This window comes from Lactuca sativa, chromosome 1, assembly GCF_002870075.4.
Source record: "Lactuca sativa cultivar Salinas chromosome 1, Lsat_Salinas_v11, whole genome shotgun sequence".
NCBI lineage: Eukaryota > Viridiplantae > Streptophyta > Magnoliopsida > Asterales > Asteraceae > Lactuca > Lactuca sativa.
In genome coordinates, this window is record NC_056623.2 from 65,505,235 (window position 1) to 65,522,985 (window position 17,751).

At 31.9% G+C, this 17,751-nt stretch overlaps 1 protein-coding gene and 1 long non-coding RNA gene across 3 annotated transcripts; one reads left to right on the forward strand and one right to left on the reverse strand.

Moving 5' to 3' along the window:
- Positions 1-5,753: 5,753 nt before the first annotated feature.
- Positions 5,754-9,089, reverse strand: LOC111893022 (uncharacterized). 2 transcript variants are annotated; one of them, XR_002850772.3, is made up of 6 exons: positions 8,730-9,089; positions 8,041-8,611; positions 7,929-7,962; positions 7,686-7,845; positions 5,928-7,553; positions 5,754-5,768 (listed from the first exon to the last, which is right to left on the reverse strand). It is a non-coding gene; the product is annotated as an uncharacterized LOC111893022 (long non-coding RNA). The 2 variants fall into 2 exon arrangements; XR_008231967.1 differs by lacking the exon at positions 5,754-5,768 and having other exon boundaries at positions 7,240-7,845; positions 8,730-9,068.
- A 1,835-nt stretch (positions 9,090-10,924) lies between these two features.
- On the forward strand, positions 10,925-13,243 carry LOC111893020 (uncharacterized). The gene is made up of 4 exons (XM_042896674.1): positions 10,925-11,117; positions 11,358-12,208; positions 12,314-12,491; positions 12,813-13,243. Exons 1-4 carry the CDS (start codon positions 10,925-10,927, stop codon positions 13,241-13,243), a joined length of 1,653 nt encoding a protein of 550 aa, XP_042752608.1.
- The last annotated feature ends 4,508 nt before the right edge of the window (positions 13,244-17,751 follow it).

Genomic DNA, 17,751 nt, shown 5'->3' on the forward strand with positions numbered 1-17,751 from the left:
GTGGGTGTTGGCTCACATCTTTCTCTTTTATTTTAAACCCGCCTTTAGATTTGAAGAAGGAGAGGAGGATCTGTGAGATCTGCAAATGATGAATCAAAGTACAAAGGGATATGATGGGTGATTTTAGAAAGAGGGGGTGGGAGGGTAGGTACTTACCAGGTGAAGGTGTGGTTCTCAAAGAAGATGATGAATAGAGGAGCCCTCATCTTCCTTTGATGAATCAGGTAATGGTAAGGAAACAATCCAACTAATTCACAATGAGAGAAACCCATTTCACCTGGATTTTCATCGATTTCACTATGTGAATATGTGTGCTTTTTCATTTCTAGAAATCGATTTGTGTGTAGGTGTTCATCCAAGAAATCAATTTGTATGTGTTTGTGTAAGGTTTTTGTTTATAGGATGGTTTTTAGGCGGGGATGAAGTATTAGAAAAAAATTAGTTGGAAATGGAGGTGGCAGACGGTGATCATGGCGGACTGTGGTGGTGGTCTATGGTGGCAAACAATGGTGGTGACGGAAGATGTTCTTGAGAGAGATGAGGGAGAGAGAGAGAGAGAAAAAAAAAAGTGGAGCCTATAATTTTTATTAATAAAATTTTAAATTAAATATAAAAAAACATAAACAATGTATCAAATGGGTATTTTAGTCTTTTTAGTTTTTTGAAGGACCAAAAACACATACACACACAAAAGGACCATCAATGCAAAAAAGTTGTGGTTTCGATCAAATCCGGGAAAAAATATATACTATAGGGACCATTTTTGTAGTTTTGTCTATAAATAAAATAACCTAAACGGAAAAAAAATGATTATCTTTAATATGAAGATTGATTGGATTTTTTAAACTTAAAGTTTTGAATATCATTATAGAAAACATATCATATTGATTAGAAAACTAAAACTATCTTTTTTTTTAGATGACTCACTTGACAACTCATTAAGAATTTGAGATACCCAAACCATAATAAGAAAGCTTTAAGGCTATGTGGAGTGGTATCGGTAACCACTCGGCATTTGCCTATTTGACATTTGACAAACCACGTCATGACCGCAACATGGCAAAAATAGCATATCTATTTGGCAACTTATTGTCAAGCACTCTCCCCTATTTGACTTTTTGACCAACCAATCACAAAAACTTTACTATTTTTTTTAATTAACATGGCAAAAATGACATCCTGCATCCTTTGACGCTCGACGGAATGCGGGTCGGCAGCCCTTGGCGAATCCTACCTAGACTCGGCAAACGTTGTGCCATGAACTCGACATGCCGATTTCGGTGACCAATCTCTATGGGTTTCTGACGTGCTACTCCTCTCTCTTCTCCTTTCTTCTTCCTCACTCGGCAACCTCTTCTTCCCCACTCCTTCTGTTTGGCGTTACAAAGAAGAAAATAGTGTTTGGTTGAGGTGGAGCTCGGGGCACTTACGCCACTCCCCCCCGGCCTAAATGACAAATTTCAAAAGTCTACTCAAAACCTGCCATAAATAGCATTTAAAAGAGATAAGGAACGGAGAAAAAGTCGTTTCCGTACGCTTAACAAACACAACCAAAGATAATGATAGTTTTAAGAAAGGGCAAAATCATAAAAATAGCCACCAAGAGACAATTAGTTAACAATATGATCACGTTTTTGTTCTTATCACAAAAAATAATAATAAGAATGATGAGCGCTACTGTCATTAAGAAATTGTTTTTGTTAATACTCTCACCACAAAAAAATAAAATAAAATAAAATAATTGAAAAAAAATTAATGATTATTTTGTAAAAGTAAAAACGACCCTACTTACTTTGGTCAATATTGTAATTTTCCCTTTTAATAAAGACAACGCGTAATTTGCAGGTTTTAAGCAAAGATAGATAAATCACGTTTAATCACTTGCTGCTTAAGCTTAATCCAACTATTACATGCTAATAAAATTGTACAACTATATATAGGCCAATACCAAATTTTACTTACAACTAAGAATAAAACAACAAAAACTCGTAAACTAAATCAAAATTAATAACTTAAACTAATGATTACTAACGAAACAAAAAGTAAAATATGAATTAGACAAAAAAGAGAGTTGAAGACCACCAATTTTGACTTGCAAACTCCTCCACTAACTCAAAGATCAAAGCTTTTAATACATGAATGCTTGGTCAGGATGCCATTAATGCTACAGCAGCTTCCCTTTCATTTCCTACCCCTTCACCCAACAAATAAGCACTTTAAATTGAGTTTTAACTTGATACTAAGTGAACAAAGGCAAGAACATGAAGAATTATATAGTTGGCGTCAAGATTCTAATTACTTCAATGCAGCATTTCCTGTTATATCGATGCCAACACGTTGATCAAGTGATGTTTGAAGGAGATTTGGAGAAGGAAGTGCTACCTGGACACTTTGCTGTTGTTGCAGTCAAGTGTGAGAAGCCGAAGAGATTTGTGGTTGAGTTAAGATGCTTAACGAATCCTGGTTTCATAAGATTGCTAAAGGAAGCTGGAGAGGAATACGGGTTCAAACATGAAGGTGCCATTGTCATACCTTGTGAACCTCACGAATTGCAAATGATTATACAAGAAATGAGAGATATGTAACTGAGATTTGTGAGTTTTGTACCATTGATTCTTATAAAGTGTGTAGATAGCTAAGATTTATGAGTTCATTTCACATTATTCAGGTTAATTTCGACTGAATTTCCTCGATTCCAATTGATTTCGTTCATTCCTCCATATGATTACGATGCATGCACAATTGCACATTAATCATTTTATATGTAAAATCGGTTATTCAGTCGATAGATGTTTGTGTGTGATTTATTCAATTATGCGGTAGAAAGATTGTGTGGGATTCCATTATGGATTCCAAAATATTTGATCTTATATGGGCCCACTTGATGATAAGTTTAACTGCTTCATAATGATACCATTCATTGTTTTGTTTTGTTTAATGAGTACCACAAACCATTTATGTAATCACACCAAGCGTTGGCCTAATAGACAGCAGTAAAATTCAATAAATAAGCATATAAAACGATTTACATTACATTAATAAAAATAATCCCTACCCAATTTGAACTAGTGTCATGTCGTCCGGTGGACAGGTTGACAAAATATGATTGAAAGTATGGATGACACAACTTTCATGACTAAGTGCTTAATCCATTAAGCATTTTAATGGTTTCAAAATATTATTGAAAGTGTGGATCAGACAAGATACAACAACACGAAAACATTTCAATACAAATGGGGGAGGGGTAAAATGGTCCAAAATCATTAAAATCAATTAGGAATTTATTATAATTGTAAAAAAGTAATACATATATTTTTCTTTTTAAAGAGCAATTTTGATTATGGTAATAAAAGGATGGGTTATTAAAGATAAATCAAGAACTAATAAAATAAAATGTAATTTTTTTGTTTGTCTGATTAATTTGGCAGGGGGTATAAATCCTCTGTTTTTATTTTCTTATTGCATTTGGATGAGAATGGTAAGAATGAATAGGTTATATAAGTACTTTTATAAACCAATGTAGCACATTTGTATTTTAAATAAAGGTAAAACAATTAAGTATTTAAGCATTGTACTTTCGAATATAACATCATATATTCAAAAAAATTATGTTTTTTTCTTATTCATATTTTCTTTGGCAACAGATAAGCATTTCAATACAAATAGGGAGAGGAGAGATAAAATGGTCCAAAATCATAGATGATGCAGGAGGAGTAAAATGGTCCTAAATCATTAAAACGAATTAGAAATATGTTATAATAGTACAAAAATAATACATGTATTTTGCTTTTACGAATTCTCACTGGTTTCACCTGAAATTTTATAAATTTTATTAAAAATCGAGTCATGATGAAATATAGAATAATAGATATATAAAATAATTGTACATCTCCAATAAATGTTCAATAATGTTGAAGACAACCCGGTTGCCCCTGACCAGACAAATTAACATCCAAACCGGTCTCTGGAGAAACCTTAAAAATCACAAACAATTAAAAAAATTAAATTAAAATAGAATCCAATTAAAAAAATTAAAAATTAAAATAGTTTTTTACTTAATGTGAAAGGGATGTAATTGTTGTCATATAGTATCAAAGCCGCAATAAAGTAAACAAATGGTAAAATAGTACTTTTCTAACAAAACTTTAATTTAAGGAACCAAAAAATGGAAATACATCTCCTCTATAATATAATATAAATTCTCACAACACAACTTCAAATTAATCATGATTTATAAAATATAATATAAATTTTCACAATTTCCCATAATCTTGGATGAAAACCCACTGTGAATCCTTCAAACACTCGTAAACCTGGTTTCTCACATGGAATTGCAAGTTCAACAATAATTTTGCACTCGAATATTATAAATAATTTAAAAAAACAATTGATTAGCACGTAGGAGTGAAAAAATTAGTGCCAATGAAAAACAGGAGTTTTGCTAACAAAACCTGCAAAGCTACTTTTATTAGATACGCAAGTACTTTTATAAATCAATGTATCACATCTTTATTTTAAATAAAGGTAAAACAATTAACTATTTAAGCATTGTACTTTCAAATATAACATCATATTTTAAAAAAAAATTATGTTTTTTTTTTCTTATTCATATTTTCTTTGGCAACAGATAAGCATTTCAATAAAAATGGAGAGCGGAGGGGTAAAATGGTCCAAAATCATAAATGACATATGAGGGGTAAAATGGTTCAAAATCATTAAAACGAATTAGGAATTTGTTATAATTTTAAATGGTGATTTGTAAAATCTACTTCTTTTTGTTTGTAATATACTTAACATTCATTTCTAAATCTTCATTTTTTTAATCTGTTGTTTTATTTTCTTATTTAACCATTGTACTTTGAAAGTACAATGGTTTAATAAGAAAAAAAAACGTATATTTTTTTAAATATGAATTTAAAATTAAAGTATGATGCTATATTTGAAAGTACAATCCTTAAATAAGAAAATAACATAATTTTTTTTTAAAATAAAAATTAAAAATTAAAGTATGATGCTATATTTGAAAGTACAATGCTTAAATAAGAAAAAGTAAAATAATTTTTATTGAAAATAAGTACAATGCTATTATTTCGAACAAACAACTTTCATGACTAAGTGCTTAATCTATTAAGCATTTTAATGGGTTCAAAATCTAATTGAAAGTGTGGAACAAAGCTTTATACCCTACTGTATTAGGTTAGGTCGGTATACTGAAATCTCAATCTTTGATTATGAAACAAAGTTTTATACCCTACATTGTCATCTTTACCGGTAACCATGTAGTAGTTGACACCAATTAAATGTTTATTTATGTAACAATGTTTCTGTATTCTTTTACCAATTTATGCAACTTATACAAATAATCTTAGATATCGGAATGAGTGTCATTAAAGGATATTAATCAGCAATTAAAAATAAATGATTAAAAATTATTATAAAAAGATTTTCACATTCTTTACAATTAACCACGTAATGATTATACAAATTCCTCAAACTTTCAGTTGACATTCTTTTAAGATATTTCTTAAAAACTAATCATGGCTATACTTAATAGAGAAAAGGTAAAACAAAAACATTATAAGGGTATTATTACCACAAATCCCACCAACAAAACATCATAATGATACATAAACATAGATTTTTTTACTTCAATTATTTCTATTCTGCCATTTGTGCGACTGCGGTGTGATAAAAAAGTACAAAACTTTTATCATCACAACTGGTTTCTCAGGAGTAAAAATGTGAATCACTTGATCCTTCACCATATCCTACAATAACATTGATGTTTAGTTTCTAATAACTGTTCCATAACATTTTTCCTTTCTGTATGTGTATTTTGCTCATAATAGCAATGTGTTAATGTGAAAAAAAGTGAAAATGCAACGTTATAATAAAAAAATGTTATATTAAACATTTGGATGGAGTACCTTGCTATTTCTTGCATGTCTATTCTTCTGCATGTTCAGTTCAGTTACATTAATTGATTGTATACACCAAATTACACCAAAAAAAATATGAAACATAAGACAAATAAACATCATTATTGAACTAAAGCCATATCTAAATTAATTTTGTTTGGTTCTGATGTAACCAGTAGAATATAATATTTTTTTCCGACTTAAAGAAAATTAATTTTTAGATTAAATTCAATTTGTATTTCAAAATTCGATCACATGGACAAACCCAAAGAAAAACATGACACTTGATAGACCAAATTGGCAAATAATTAAACACAATTTAAAAGTAAGAAAAATGGTTAGTTGACTTAATAGACTTCTGTCTCATCCTTTTATTCCCACCAGATAAGATTCAATTCAACCAAAGTGTCATAAATTCAAAAATAAATAATAAGAGAAAATAGTTAACATAAACTTACATTGCATTGTCATCTTCTTCAAAGTTCAAATGGATGGTGATTGTTTACCATGTTGTAGCTTTTTTGGGGAAACGTGGGCAGCAACAAATTAACATCATGTGAAAAAACCCTACCTAGTTTTGGTAAAATTCCGAAAATGCCCTTATTCCCCTTGACTTAGGGTAATTTTCCCAGCAAATTTAATGACTTTTATCTACCATTTTGCCTTTTATCTTATTAACATCATGTGAAAAAACTCCACTAAGTTTTGGTAAAATTCCGAAAATGCCCTTATTCCCCTTGACTTAGGGTAATTTTCCCAGCAAATTTAATGACTTTTCTCTACCATTTTGCCTTTTATCTTATTAACATCATGTGAAAAAACTCCACTAAGTTTTGGTAAAATTCCGAAAATGCCCTTATTCCCCTTGACTTAGGGTAATTTTCCCAGCAAATTTAATGACTTTTCTCTACCATTTTGCCTTTTATCTTATTAACATCATGTGACAAAACCCCACCTAGTTTTGGTAAAATTCCAAAAATGCCCTTTTTTTCCCTTGACTTAGGGTAATTTTCCCAGCAAATTTAATGACTTTTCTCTATCATTTTCCCCTTTATCTTATTAATTTAATAATATAGTCTTAAATTTAGGATGTTACAGTATTGTTGCATTCAGAAAGAGATACTTTCTTCTCAATAATAGCATCTAAAAGAGGTTATGATATTTTCAGAACAATTCCAGTATAAGAAGTCATCATGACAGAATCTTTAGTGCCAAAATCAGATTTATTGCAGGATAAATGGAAAAGTATCATATTATCCCTAAATTTCTCAAATTATTATCTGATTGTAATTCTTGAAATCAAAATAATTACTTAAGAAAAGAAAATCCAAACACCCTTTTTTATATTTGCTCCAAAAGATATAATGAATACCAACTACTTCCTACTTTGAACTTTGAAGTAGTGTTTGGGATTTACAAAACATACTTTGAGAAATTTGAGTCTAAATCCAATGGAAACAACTGGAAACGGAGACTTATATCAACAATTTAGGTGAAGAGTCTTCTAAAAGGATAAGTCATGAAGCTGTAACAATTTCGCCTTAAAAAATGCAACCTCATGCCTTGCTTCCACCATGTCTATGCCTCCAAACGTTGTATCTTCTCCACCAACAGATGACACTATGTGCACATACCCTTGAAAGAAAACGCTCATATTTACACTAAATATTAATATCACTTTACTGGAATTCAGCAAAATTAAGTGTGTGATCTTTTATAAGAAGATGTTTCACAAAAAAAATTGACAAAAAAGTATAATGAACTTACCTGATATGATTCTTCCAAGATGGGTTCATTCATCATTTAGGCGTGGAATCAGATGCTTGGATTTTTTTTCGTTCTTTTGTTTATTCAAGTTCATCTTCAGGCTCATTTCCTTCAATTAATTGGTTTCAACATACCTGCTAAAAATATTTCTATTCCCAATCTGTAAAGGTCATCAAGATCAATCAACATGAAAAAGACAAAGTATAAAAAATCGACAAAATTATTAAAAAGAAAATCCATTACCTCAATGGGGTAACATGTTCAACTATTTCGAATTCTACAACAACAAAATCAACAACTTTGATGTTACAGGTGGATATTGATGACAATTTTAATTACTAACCTAAGTTCATACCTTTCAGTTGATATCCACTTCCCATGAATCTATCAAAACATAGCAGAATCATTGGTAGACTTTTGGTTTCCAACTTCTTAAGCTACAAATCTAACTACATAGAACAAATAATTTGTCAAAAGGGGTAATTAGGTTAATAAGCTTCTAGTCGTTAACTTATTGTTCCAAGATATCCATTTCCCTTTCAACATCTTGTGATCTGCACCAATTCTGCCAAATAATAATAATAATAATAATAATAATAATAATAATAATAATAATAAGGGTGAAGAGGAACATATGATCGATTGAAAAGGAGCAGAGGGGGTATACTAATTTGAATTCCTTGAAACTTACCTGCGATCAATGTGATCGAATTAGAAGAAGAAAGAAAAGGAAAAAAAAAGGGTGAACCTGGAGCTTGACGCAAAGAAGAAGGAGGGTGCAATTTTGGCTGATTGTGGTTTGTCGATGAAGAACATCGTCTGGTCCATGATTCGGTGAAGCAATAGAACCGATTAACAAAATTACTTCAAAGAGTACTCTTATATAGGCCTCAATAGGCATATTTGTAGGACTAATGGGTCAATAACTGTAAGAACGTGGGAGGAATCAAAGCAGAAGTTACATATCTGTGAAATTCAACTAAGATTGAAGCATTTACAGTGAAATTCAAATCTTATATAGACAAGACAGTTAATCAAAACCACCTGATTTCTAGCAATCATGGAATCGTGTGGTGCAGTTCTTGATTAAAACCAATTTGTGGTTTAGGGTAAAAGTCGGAGGCGTGCTGCAGTTTAATGCAGTTTCCAATTGAATTGCTTCTTGAGGAGACAACCGACAATTGTGTAGAACGTGGGTAGAGACGCAATCGTACATAATCGTGGGGAGAAGAATCAGGAGGCGATGAACTGCAAACAACCGCCAAAATCGAGTTTATGTGGCTCAGATTGAAAGAACGTGGAGTTTAGACGGCTGAGATTTTGAGGATGGCAGTTAGACTCACTGTCGTCAATAGAATAAATAATTCGTCATGGTATAAAGTTTATCTCCTTAGTTTTCAAATAAGTTGTAATTATAAAATCATATGACTATTGTTATATGGTTTTTCACCTTTTGGAAATTTGCATCCTAAGCATATATTGCTACTACCTATAACCTATAAGACTCGTTCACTATATAAGTTTATTTAATATATATATCGAGCTACATATTAAGAAACTTTGAATTTATAATGAAACTAAAATAAAAATATTGAATTATTGAAATTGAAATGCTATTTTTTTTTAAATTTTAATAATTAATTTAAATAAATAAACAAAAAATAATTGGATTTATTTTAGAAAATTTTAAAGTAAAAGGAAAGTTGCATTAATTAAATTGATAGTCATGTATTTTACATTTATATATTATATGAAATTTAATAAAACGAAAAAAAACCATAAAATAGCATGTGACAAAATGAATGAGAGTATGACATGTGACAAAATAACTCCTAAAAAATCTTTTTACAATTTAACTAATATATTGACTGTCAATATAGGCTTAAATTATGTAAATTTATTTTGAAAAGAACGTATAATTAGAATAATATTAATTAGGTGACATTTTTAAATAATTGAAAAACATAAAATAATGACAAGTAGAAAATAGTTAATTCAAAATTATCAAAAATTATCATGTGGCAAAATAAAAGAGAAGATGACATATGACAAAAGATTCTTATTTATTAGGATAAGATTGAAAATATAAAAAATAGCAAATTTCATATATGCCTAAATAAAAGGCCAAATATCAAATTTACTCTATCTAATACCAATATATATATATATATATATATATATATATATATATATATATATATATATATATATATATACACACACACACCCTAAATAAACACCTAAAATATCATATTTGCCCAAAATCTTTTTTTTGAACAATGTTTAATTATACTTTGTTATTTAAAATCATTTTAATTATTAATAAAACTTATATTGACCATAATACCCTTGGATTCTCCTAAATATGATTGTAAAAAATCGTTTCCTTCTGGCTCCCACGACTCAAACTAGGGTTGTTCTTCAAAGAACTCAAAAAGTCAAGACGATCTATTTATTTTCTGGATTAGTATTGGCAGGACAGTTTTTATTTATCTTATAGTTGGATTATCAATCTTATGATTTCGAGTTTCATAACTGATTGTATAGCATGAGTTTCAAGAAGGAATTATTAAATGTGTGAATCCTATAACATTACCTTAAATGAATGATGCATTACTCTACGGGTGGGCAATCTATTTCTTGATGTGTACTTTTTCTCACAACTTTCTTGATAATGTGTGTGTTTGGTTTTCGTATGTGTAGTTCGTTGAAAACTATTACTATAGCCTTATGACTATTTGGTAATGTTAATTACATGTTAGTAGGGATGAACATATGGACCGGGGAACCGACCGGAACCGGAACCCGATAGAACCGGTCAGGCGTGGAACGATACTATAATTTCGTCAATTTTTGTAACCAGGACCCGGTAAGAACCGGTCGTTAGAACCGGCCCAAAACCGGGAACCGGACCGAATAACTCTATTGGAATATATTTGCCTTTATGACAAATGTGTATAGTTGTATATAGTTCAGGGTTGGTTATGTAAATATTTTGGAAACTTGGTAAAGTTAGTCATTGTATCTGTTAGAAGAGAGTAGAAGTAGATAATCTTGTATATAATGAATCTTCTTGATTCATTCTTTCAATAATGATAAAAATGACTTCTATCTCCAATTCATTGAAAAATAACATGGTATCAGCGCAAAAGTTTTTCGATCTGTAATTTCTCCATTGTTGTTTTCTCATTCATTCTTTTCATTTTCGGATTCATTTATGTATCTGTTCTTGATTCATCATGTCGATTCCTACATCATCAAGTAGTTCTATAGGATCGATTCCTTCGGGATCGATCGAGATCTCAAATCCTCTTTTTCTCAACTCTTCTGATAATCCGAGTACTATACTTGCGTCAAAGGTTTTTGATGGAATTGGATTCGCGATGTGGAAGAGATCTATAATTCTTGCTTTATCAACAAAGAATAAGACCGGTTTCATTGATGGATCTATTGAGAAACCAAATTCTAATTCTCTAGATTATCACAATTGGAACAGAGTTAATTATATAGTTATCAGTTGGTTGCTGAACTTGTTGTCTAAGGAAATAGCTGAAAGTGTTCTTTTCTTGCAAACTGCAAAGGAAATCTGATATGAAATCAATCAAAGGTATGAGCAATCCAATGGAGCATTAATTTTTCAAATTCAAAAGCAATTGTTTTCTTTAAATCAAGGTTCGGATGATTTTTCCACTTACTTCACAAAGATCAAGCGAATTTGGGATGAGCTGAAAACTATACATGAAATTCCTAATTGTTCTTGTGGATCTACTGCTGCAATCAACAAATTTCTGGAAGAACAAAGGCTTGTTCAATTACTCATGGGATTGAACGACTTGTTCAAAGCTATTAAAGGTCAAATTTTGATGATGTCTCCTCTTCCTTCAATTTCTACTGTTCATTCCTTATTAATTCATGAAGAAAGACAAAGAGAAATTTCTGCTAATCCAAATCTGGCTACTGATTCTATGGCGATGCATGTTAACAATTTAACTCCAAATTATCAATCATCCAAGAAATATTGTTCAAATTGCAAGAAAATTAGACATGTCAAGTCTCAATGTTATAGATTGATCGGTTTTCCATCTGATTTCAAATTTACAAAGTCAAAGAAATTTGAGTCTGCTACTCACAATGTTGCTGACAATACTCTAGACAATAATCAAGGAATTTCCCCTAATCAATACAAACAACTTATTGAACTTTTATCAAAGGTGAATATAAATGAAGCTACTTGTGTTAATTCTGTTCTTACTGATGGTGCTATGGACACATCGGGTAACTTTATTGATTCTCATGGAAATCATGTTTCTTATGCATTCAATGTTGTTATGGGTTCAAATCAAGAACAATCGACATGGATTATAGATTCAGGGGCTTCAGGTCACATTTGTTGTGATAAATTGCTTTTCACCACTTTAAACAATTTTTCAAGACCTCATTTGATTGGGTTACCAAATGATCAGTCTATACAAGTTACTCAATATGGAACTTTACCCATTCATGACAAAATTATACTTTCACAAGTATTATATGTTCCTGAGTTCAAGCACAATCTCATTTCAATCTCAAAGTTCACTTCTCAACTTAAGGTTTGGGTGATTTTTACTAATGAGTTTTGTGCAATGCAGGCCCCTTTATCTAGGAATAAGTTCATCATTGGAAAAAGGATTAAAAACCTCTACATCAGGAATTACAAGACTTTGAAGAATCCTACATTTGTAGACAATTTTTCCAAATATTGTATGAATTGTAATAAGACTGATAATAATCATCTGTGGCATTTACTCTTATTCAAGCCTTTATCAAGTATGTTAAGAATCAATTTACATCAATGTTAAAACTATAAGAACAGACAATGCCTTTGAAATTGGTTCCAGCAATGAAGGTATTAAGTTTTTTCAAGAACAAGGAATCATTCATCAAAATCTTGCCACCATACCCCTCAACAAAATGGAATTTTTAAGAGAAAACATAAGCACTTGTTGGAAGTTTCTAGAGCACTATTTTTTCAATCTAGAATTGGTAAAGCGTATTGGGGAGAGTGTGTTCTTACTGCTGCATATATTATCAACAGAATACCTTCTAAGATTATCAACAATTTTTCACCATATGAAATGTTATTCAAAGTCAAACCAGATCTCAATAACTTAAGGTCTTTTGGATGTCGATGTTATGCTTCCACAAATTCTCATAATAGAGATAAATTTCAACCAAGAGCAGATACTTGTATATTTGTGGGATATCCTTTTGGGCAAAAAGGGTATAAGGTTCTCAATTTAAATAACAAGGGTATTTCTGTCACAAGGAATGTTGTTTTTGTTGAAGACAAATTTCCATTACGCAATGGTTATATTTTTGATTCCTCATATTTTTCTGCTGTATTTGAAGAACCTTCTCAATCACTAAATGAAACCCAACCTTCTTTTTCTTCAAATGATCAATTCATTGAATCAATGATCATATTCTTGAACCACCTCAATCACCTTAACAAAATCCTACTCAACCTCAACCCCAGTTACGAAGAACAACCAGAATATCTGTCAAACCTGCCCAGTTAAACGATTATATCTGCTAAAATATTCAAACTTGCGTTGATTGTTTTGATGAATGTTCCAACACAATCACCAACTGGTTCATACCATACAAGCCATCTTTTGATCACTATATCAATCAAGTTGATTTCTTAGCTTTCAATGTTCAATCAAAACTTGTCGAGCCCTAATTTTATCATCAAGCTAAGGGAAATCCTTTATGGGAAGAAGCAATGAAGAAAGAATTTGATGCATTACATTCTAATCATACCTGGGATATAGTTCCTCTTCCGAAGGGTAAGAAACCAATTTCATGCAAATGGGTTTATAAATTGAAGTACAAATTGGATGGAACAATTGAGAGGTACAAGGCCAGGCTAGTGTAACGCCCACAGATCCGGGCTAGTCAATTTAGAGACAATAAGTGTCGAAAATGACTTTTTGGCAAAAGATTATTTATAATAAATAGTATTGACCAAGTTTTAGAATAGGTCTCAAGGTTTCCGTACATATAAAGAATGGCGAAATCCGAGTTATAACGAAGAAGTTATGGCCGATCGAAGTTTTACGGCAAAACCGGCACGACATCGGGAAGCGTAAATAGTAAATTTATGATCGAACAAGTTTTAGCATTAGCGATCTAAATTAAAGTCTTAGAATATGTTAAACCGAGAAAATCCATAAAAAGAACGCCCAAATCTGACTTCGTATGAAGAAGTTATGATTTTTCTAAGATTCGGCTTAGCAGTGCACGGCCTGAAAACTCGAATTTTAGTTCGTGCGGTTTTTAGCTTACGGGACCTAAATGAGAGTTGAAGATCTCATTAATAGGAACTCAACGATAAAAAGATGGACGAAAACGGATTCCGTATGAAGGAGTTACGAATTCTTCGCGGTCATTTAGCAGTCTAAACGCCTCCTACTGTTAAATTTGAGATCGGTCAAGAATTAGCCGACGAAGTCTAAATGAAAGTTGTAGATCTTGATTTTACCTACACGTTGAAAAAAAGAACATCAAAAACGGAGCTCGTATGCGAGAGTTATGATTTTTCTAAGTTTGAAGGCTGATACGCGATAGGGGGTGACGTGACACCACCAGAATTGGACACGTGGCACCACCAGAAGGCTGCCACATGCACCAACTCAGCGAGTAGGTCCTCTTACTCGGCGAGTAGGTCAGTCAGCACCCCTATAAATAGAGGTGTCGGGTTCCCTCATTTCCTCACCCCTCAACCCTCTTCTTTCTCTCTCTATACTCTCTCTCTAAGCTCCCTAACCCCACTAAAAGCCTAGGTAAACCCCCTAGCACCCGAAGGAAGCCCCGAGGCTCCCGGAGCCTCGAGAAAAGAGCCTTTCGTCTCGGGAACGCTGCTCCAGCGAAGCCCGGTTTTCGAGAAAACCCGCTGTAAGTGAGCTATGCCTACCCTATCTTTTGTATAGCTTATGTTTTAATATAGTAACGTTATTAGGAACTTATAATGAGTATTTGGGCTATTATTATGAGTTATATTGAGTGTTATTTAATACTTATATAATAATAATAATAGCTAGACTATTAATTTGTCGCGGTTATCGTTAGACTAAACCCTAGTGGTATTGGTATTAGGTTTTATCGAAGGAAAATTGTTTTGAGAGTATCGAAGCGTTGTCCGAGTATTGCGTCACCACCATTCAGGTGAGTGCATGGTCCCCTTCAACTTACACATATATATAAAATATTTACTATGTGCTATGTGTGCATATTGTCTGTTTACTTGCTGTCTATGCTCGGTGAAAGATTTTATACATGTTTTAAATGATTTAAACTATATATGTATTTTATATCTACGAAAATGTTGGGGTAAAACATGGGTAGATATAATAGATGAAATATGAGTTGGACGATGAGTTGAGAGGTGATATAGACCATGAGGTATGGGTGAGAGGTGTACGATGTGAGAAGCCTTTTTCCCAAACGATGTCCCTGTCATTCAGCAGAGTATGGATGACAACCACGGACTATTCTAGACAGTCCAGTGGAACACTAGCAGACTCGCAACCTGTAGGTGTTGTGAATGATGTGTTCACCCGGTGTACTCTAAACCTTGGTGACCATGCAGACTTGGTGCCTAAACCTTGGTGATCATGCATACTTGGTGCCTAAACCTTGGTGATCATGCAGACTTGATGCCTAAACCCTGGCGACTATGCAGACTTAGTGCCTAAACCCTGACGACTATGCAGACTTAGTGCCCGTTGTGTAAACCATGGCAACAATGGACTTCGTGCCGATTCCTTTGGATGATCCTTAGGAACAAATGAACGAGGAATAAGCTGCCCAACTACCCGACGTTCTGTTAGTGGTTATTATATAACCATGGGAGGAAGTCCTATTTCCTGGAAGTCAAAGAAATAAACAACTGTTTCTTTTATCTTCTGCTGAAGCAGAATATCGTTCCATGAGAAGGGTATGCTCTGAACTTGCTTGGTTAAGTCGATTGCTTACAGAATTTGAAATTCCCGAAATTACCCTTATTCATTTACATTGTGACAACATGGCGGCAATATATATTGCAAAGAATCCAATCTTCCATGAACGCACAAAACATATCGAACTTGATTGTTATTTTGTGCATGAAAAGCTTCAAGGAGGATTGATTACATTGTTCCACATTCCTACTAAACAACAACCTGCTGATGGTTTCACTAAAGTCTTAAATGGTTCAGACCATAATAACGATGTTTTCAAGTTGGGTATGATTGATCATCCTCCAACTTGAGGGGGGTATTGGAATATATTTGCTTTTATGACAAATGTGTATAGTTATATATGATTCAGGGTTGGTTATGTAAATATTTTGGAAATTTGGTAAAGTCAGTCGTTGTATCTATTAGAAGAGAGTAGAAGTAGAGAATCTTGTATATAATGAATCTTCTTGATTCATTCTTTCAATAATGAGAAAAATGACTTCTATCTCCAATTCATTGAAAAATATCAAACTCACTCAAATTTTGAAAGTTGCATAACTCACTCAATTTAACTTTTTTTTACCTGAATCTTTTTCCTACATGTAGATTATGGTTTGTAGTTAAGTTTAGACTAAAAAAACGCTTGAATTGGTTAAAAATTGAATGAGCTACAAGCCCCGCAAGGAAAGGTGTCAAATCAGAAATTTTTTGATGTTTCAGCAATTAAATATAATATGACTTTGTTGTTCAAATGTGCATAACTCACTCAATTTAACTTGTTTTGACCTGAATCTTTTTTCGTACATGCATATTAGGACTTGTAGTTAAGTTTAGACTATAAAAACGCATGATTTGGTTAAAAATTGAATAAGTTACAAGCCCCGCAAGGAAGAGTGTTAAATCATAATTTTTTTATGTTTCAACAATTATATGTAATCTGACTTTGTTGTTCAAATGTGCATAACTCACTCAATTTAACTTGTTTTGACGTGAATCTTTTTCCTACATGTATATTATGATTTTTTTAGTTAAGTTTAGACTACAAAAATGCTTTATTTGGTTAAAAATTGAATGATTTACAAGTCCTGCAAGAAAGGGTGTCAAACATAATTTTTTTATGTTTCAACAATTAAATGTAATGTGTTGAAAGTCTAAATTTGGTCAATTTTACTATTCACATCCACCAGGGTTTTTAATATATGTATATAATATGACTTTGTTGTTCAAATGTTCATAACTCACTCATTTTAATTTGTTTGGACCTGAATATTTTTCCTACGTGTAGATTAAGATTCATAGGTTCAAGATGTAGTACTCTTTAAAAAGAAGGGTGGGGTTGGGGTGGTATTTATTTTTTTATTTTTTTTTTGAGAGAGAGAGAGAGTAGGACCTTTTTATATTAAATATTTATATTTTATTATTATTATTATTTTTTTTAAATAGAGAAAACCTCATAAATAGTCACTGGGTATTGAAATGACGAAGATGCTTCTCATTTAACGGTAGAAAGTTGACCGAGTTAGGCGGAAGGATTAAACATTAAAAGTTTTGAAACCACAGGGACCATCCGTAAGATTTTGTAAATTAGGTACCAAATTTTGAGATTTTATAAAACCATAGGACCATTTTGAAGTTTTGTCTTTTATCTTAATTTTATTCCAATCCCCACAACCAAACAAAACAACCGCTAGAGAAGCTGTGCAAAAGAAGTTAAAGGCCAGGTAGTTATTATTAACACGCATAGCTAAACTCTTTTTGAATTGATATTTGCAATATTTTCACAGTCGACGCATCGAACGTTCTAGATATAACATTTTAGAGATTCTAATTTTTAGATTTTATATTTTGCTACCCATCAAAATACGGAACATTCTAGATTTGCTAAATGTTATAATCCTATTAAAACATTTAAATTATCATAATATCATAAAGTTGATAATGCAAGAAAAGTTTTAAATTTAAATGGTAAAAAGCATCATGACTCATAAATCATAATCATCCTTTTATACGGTTTAACAACTAACCAGCAGGAGAGGACAATATATTATTATTTGCAGTTTTTAAAAAAAAAATTATAAACTGTTATT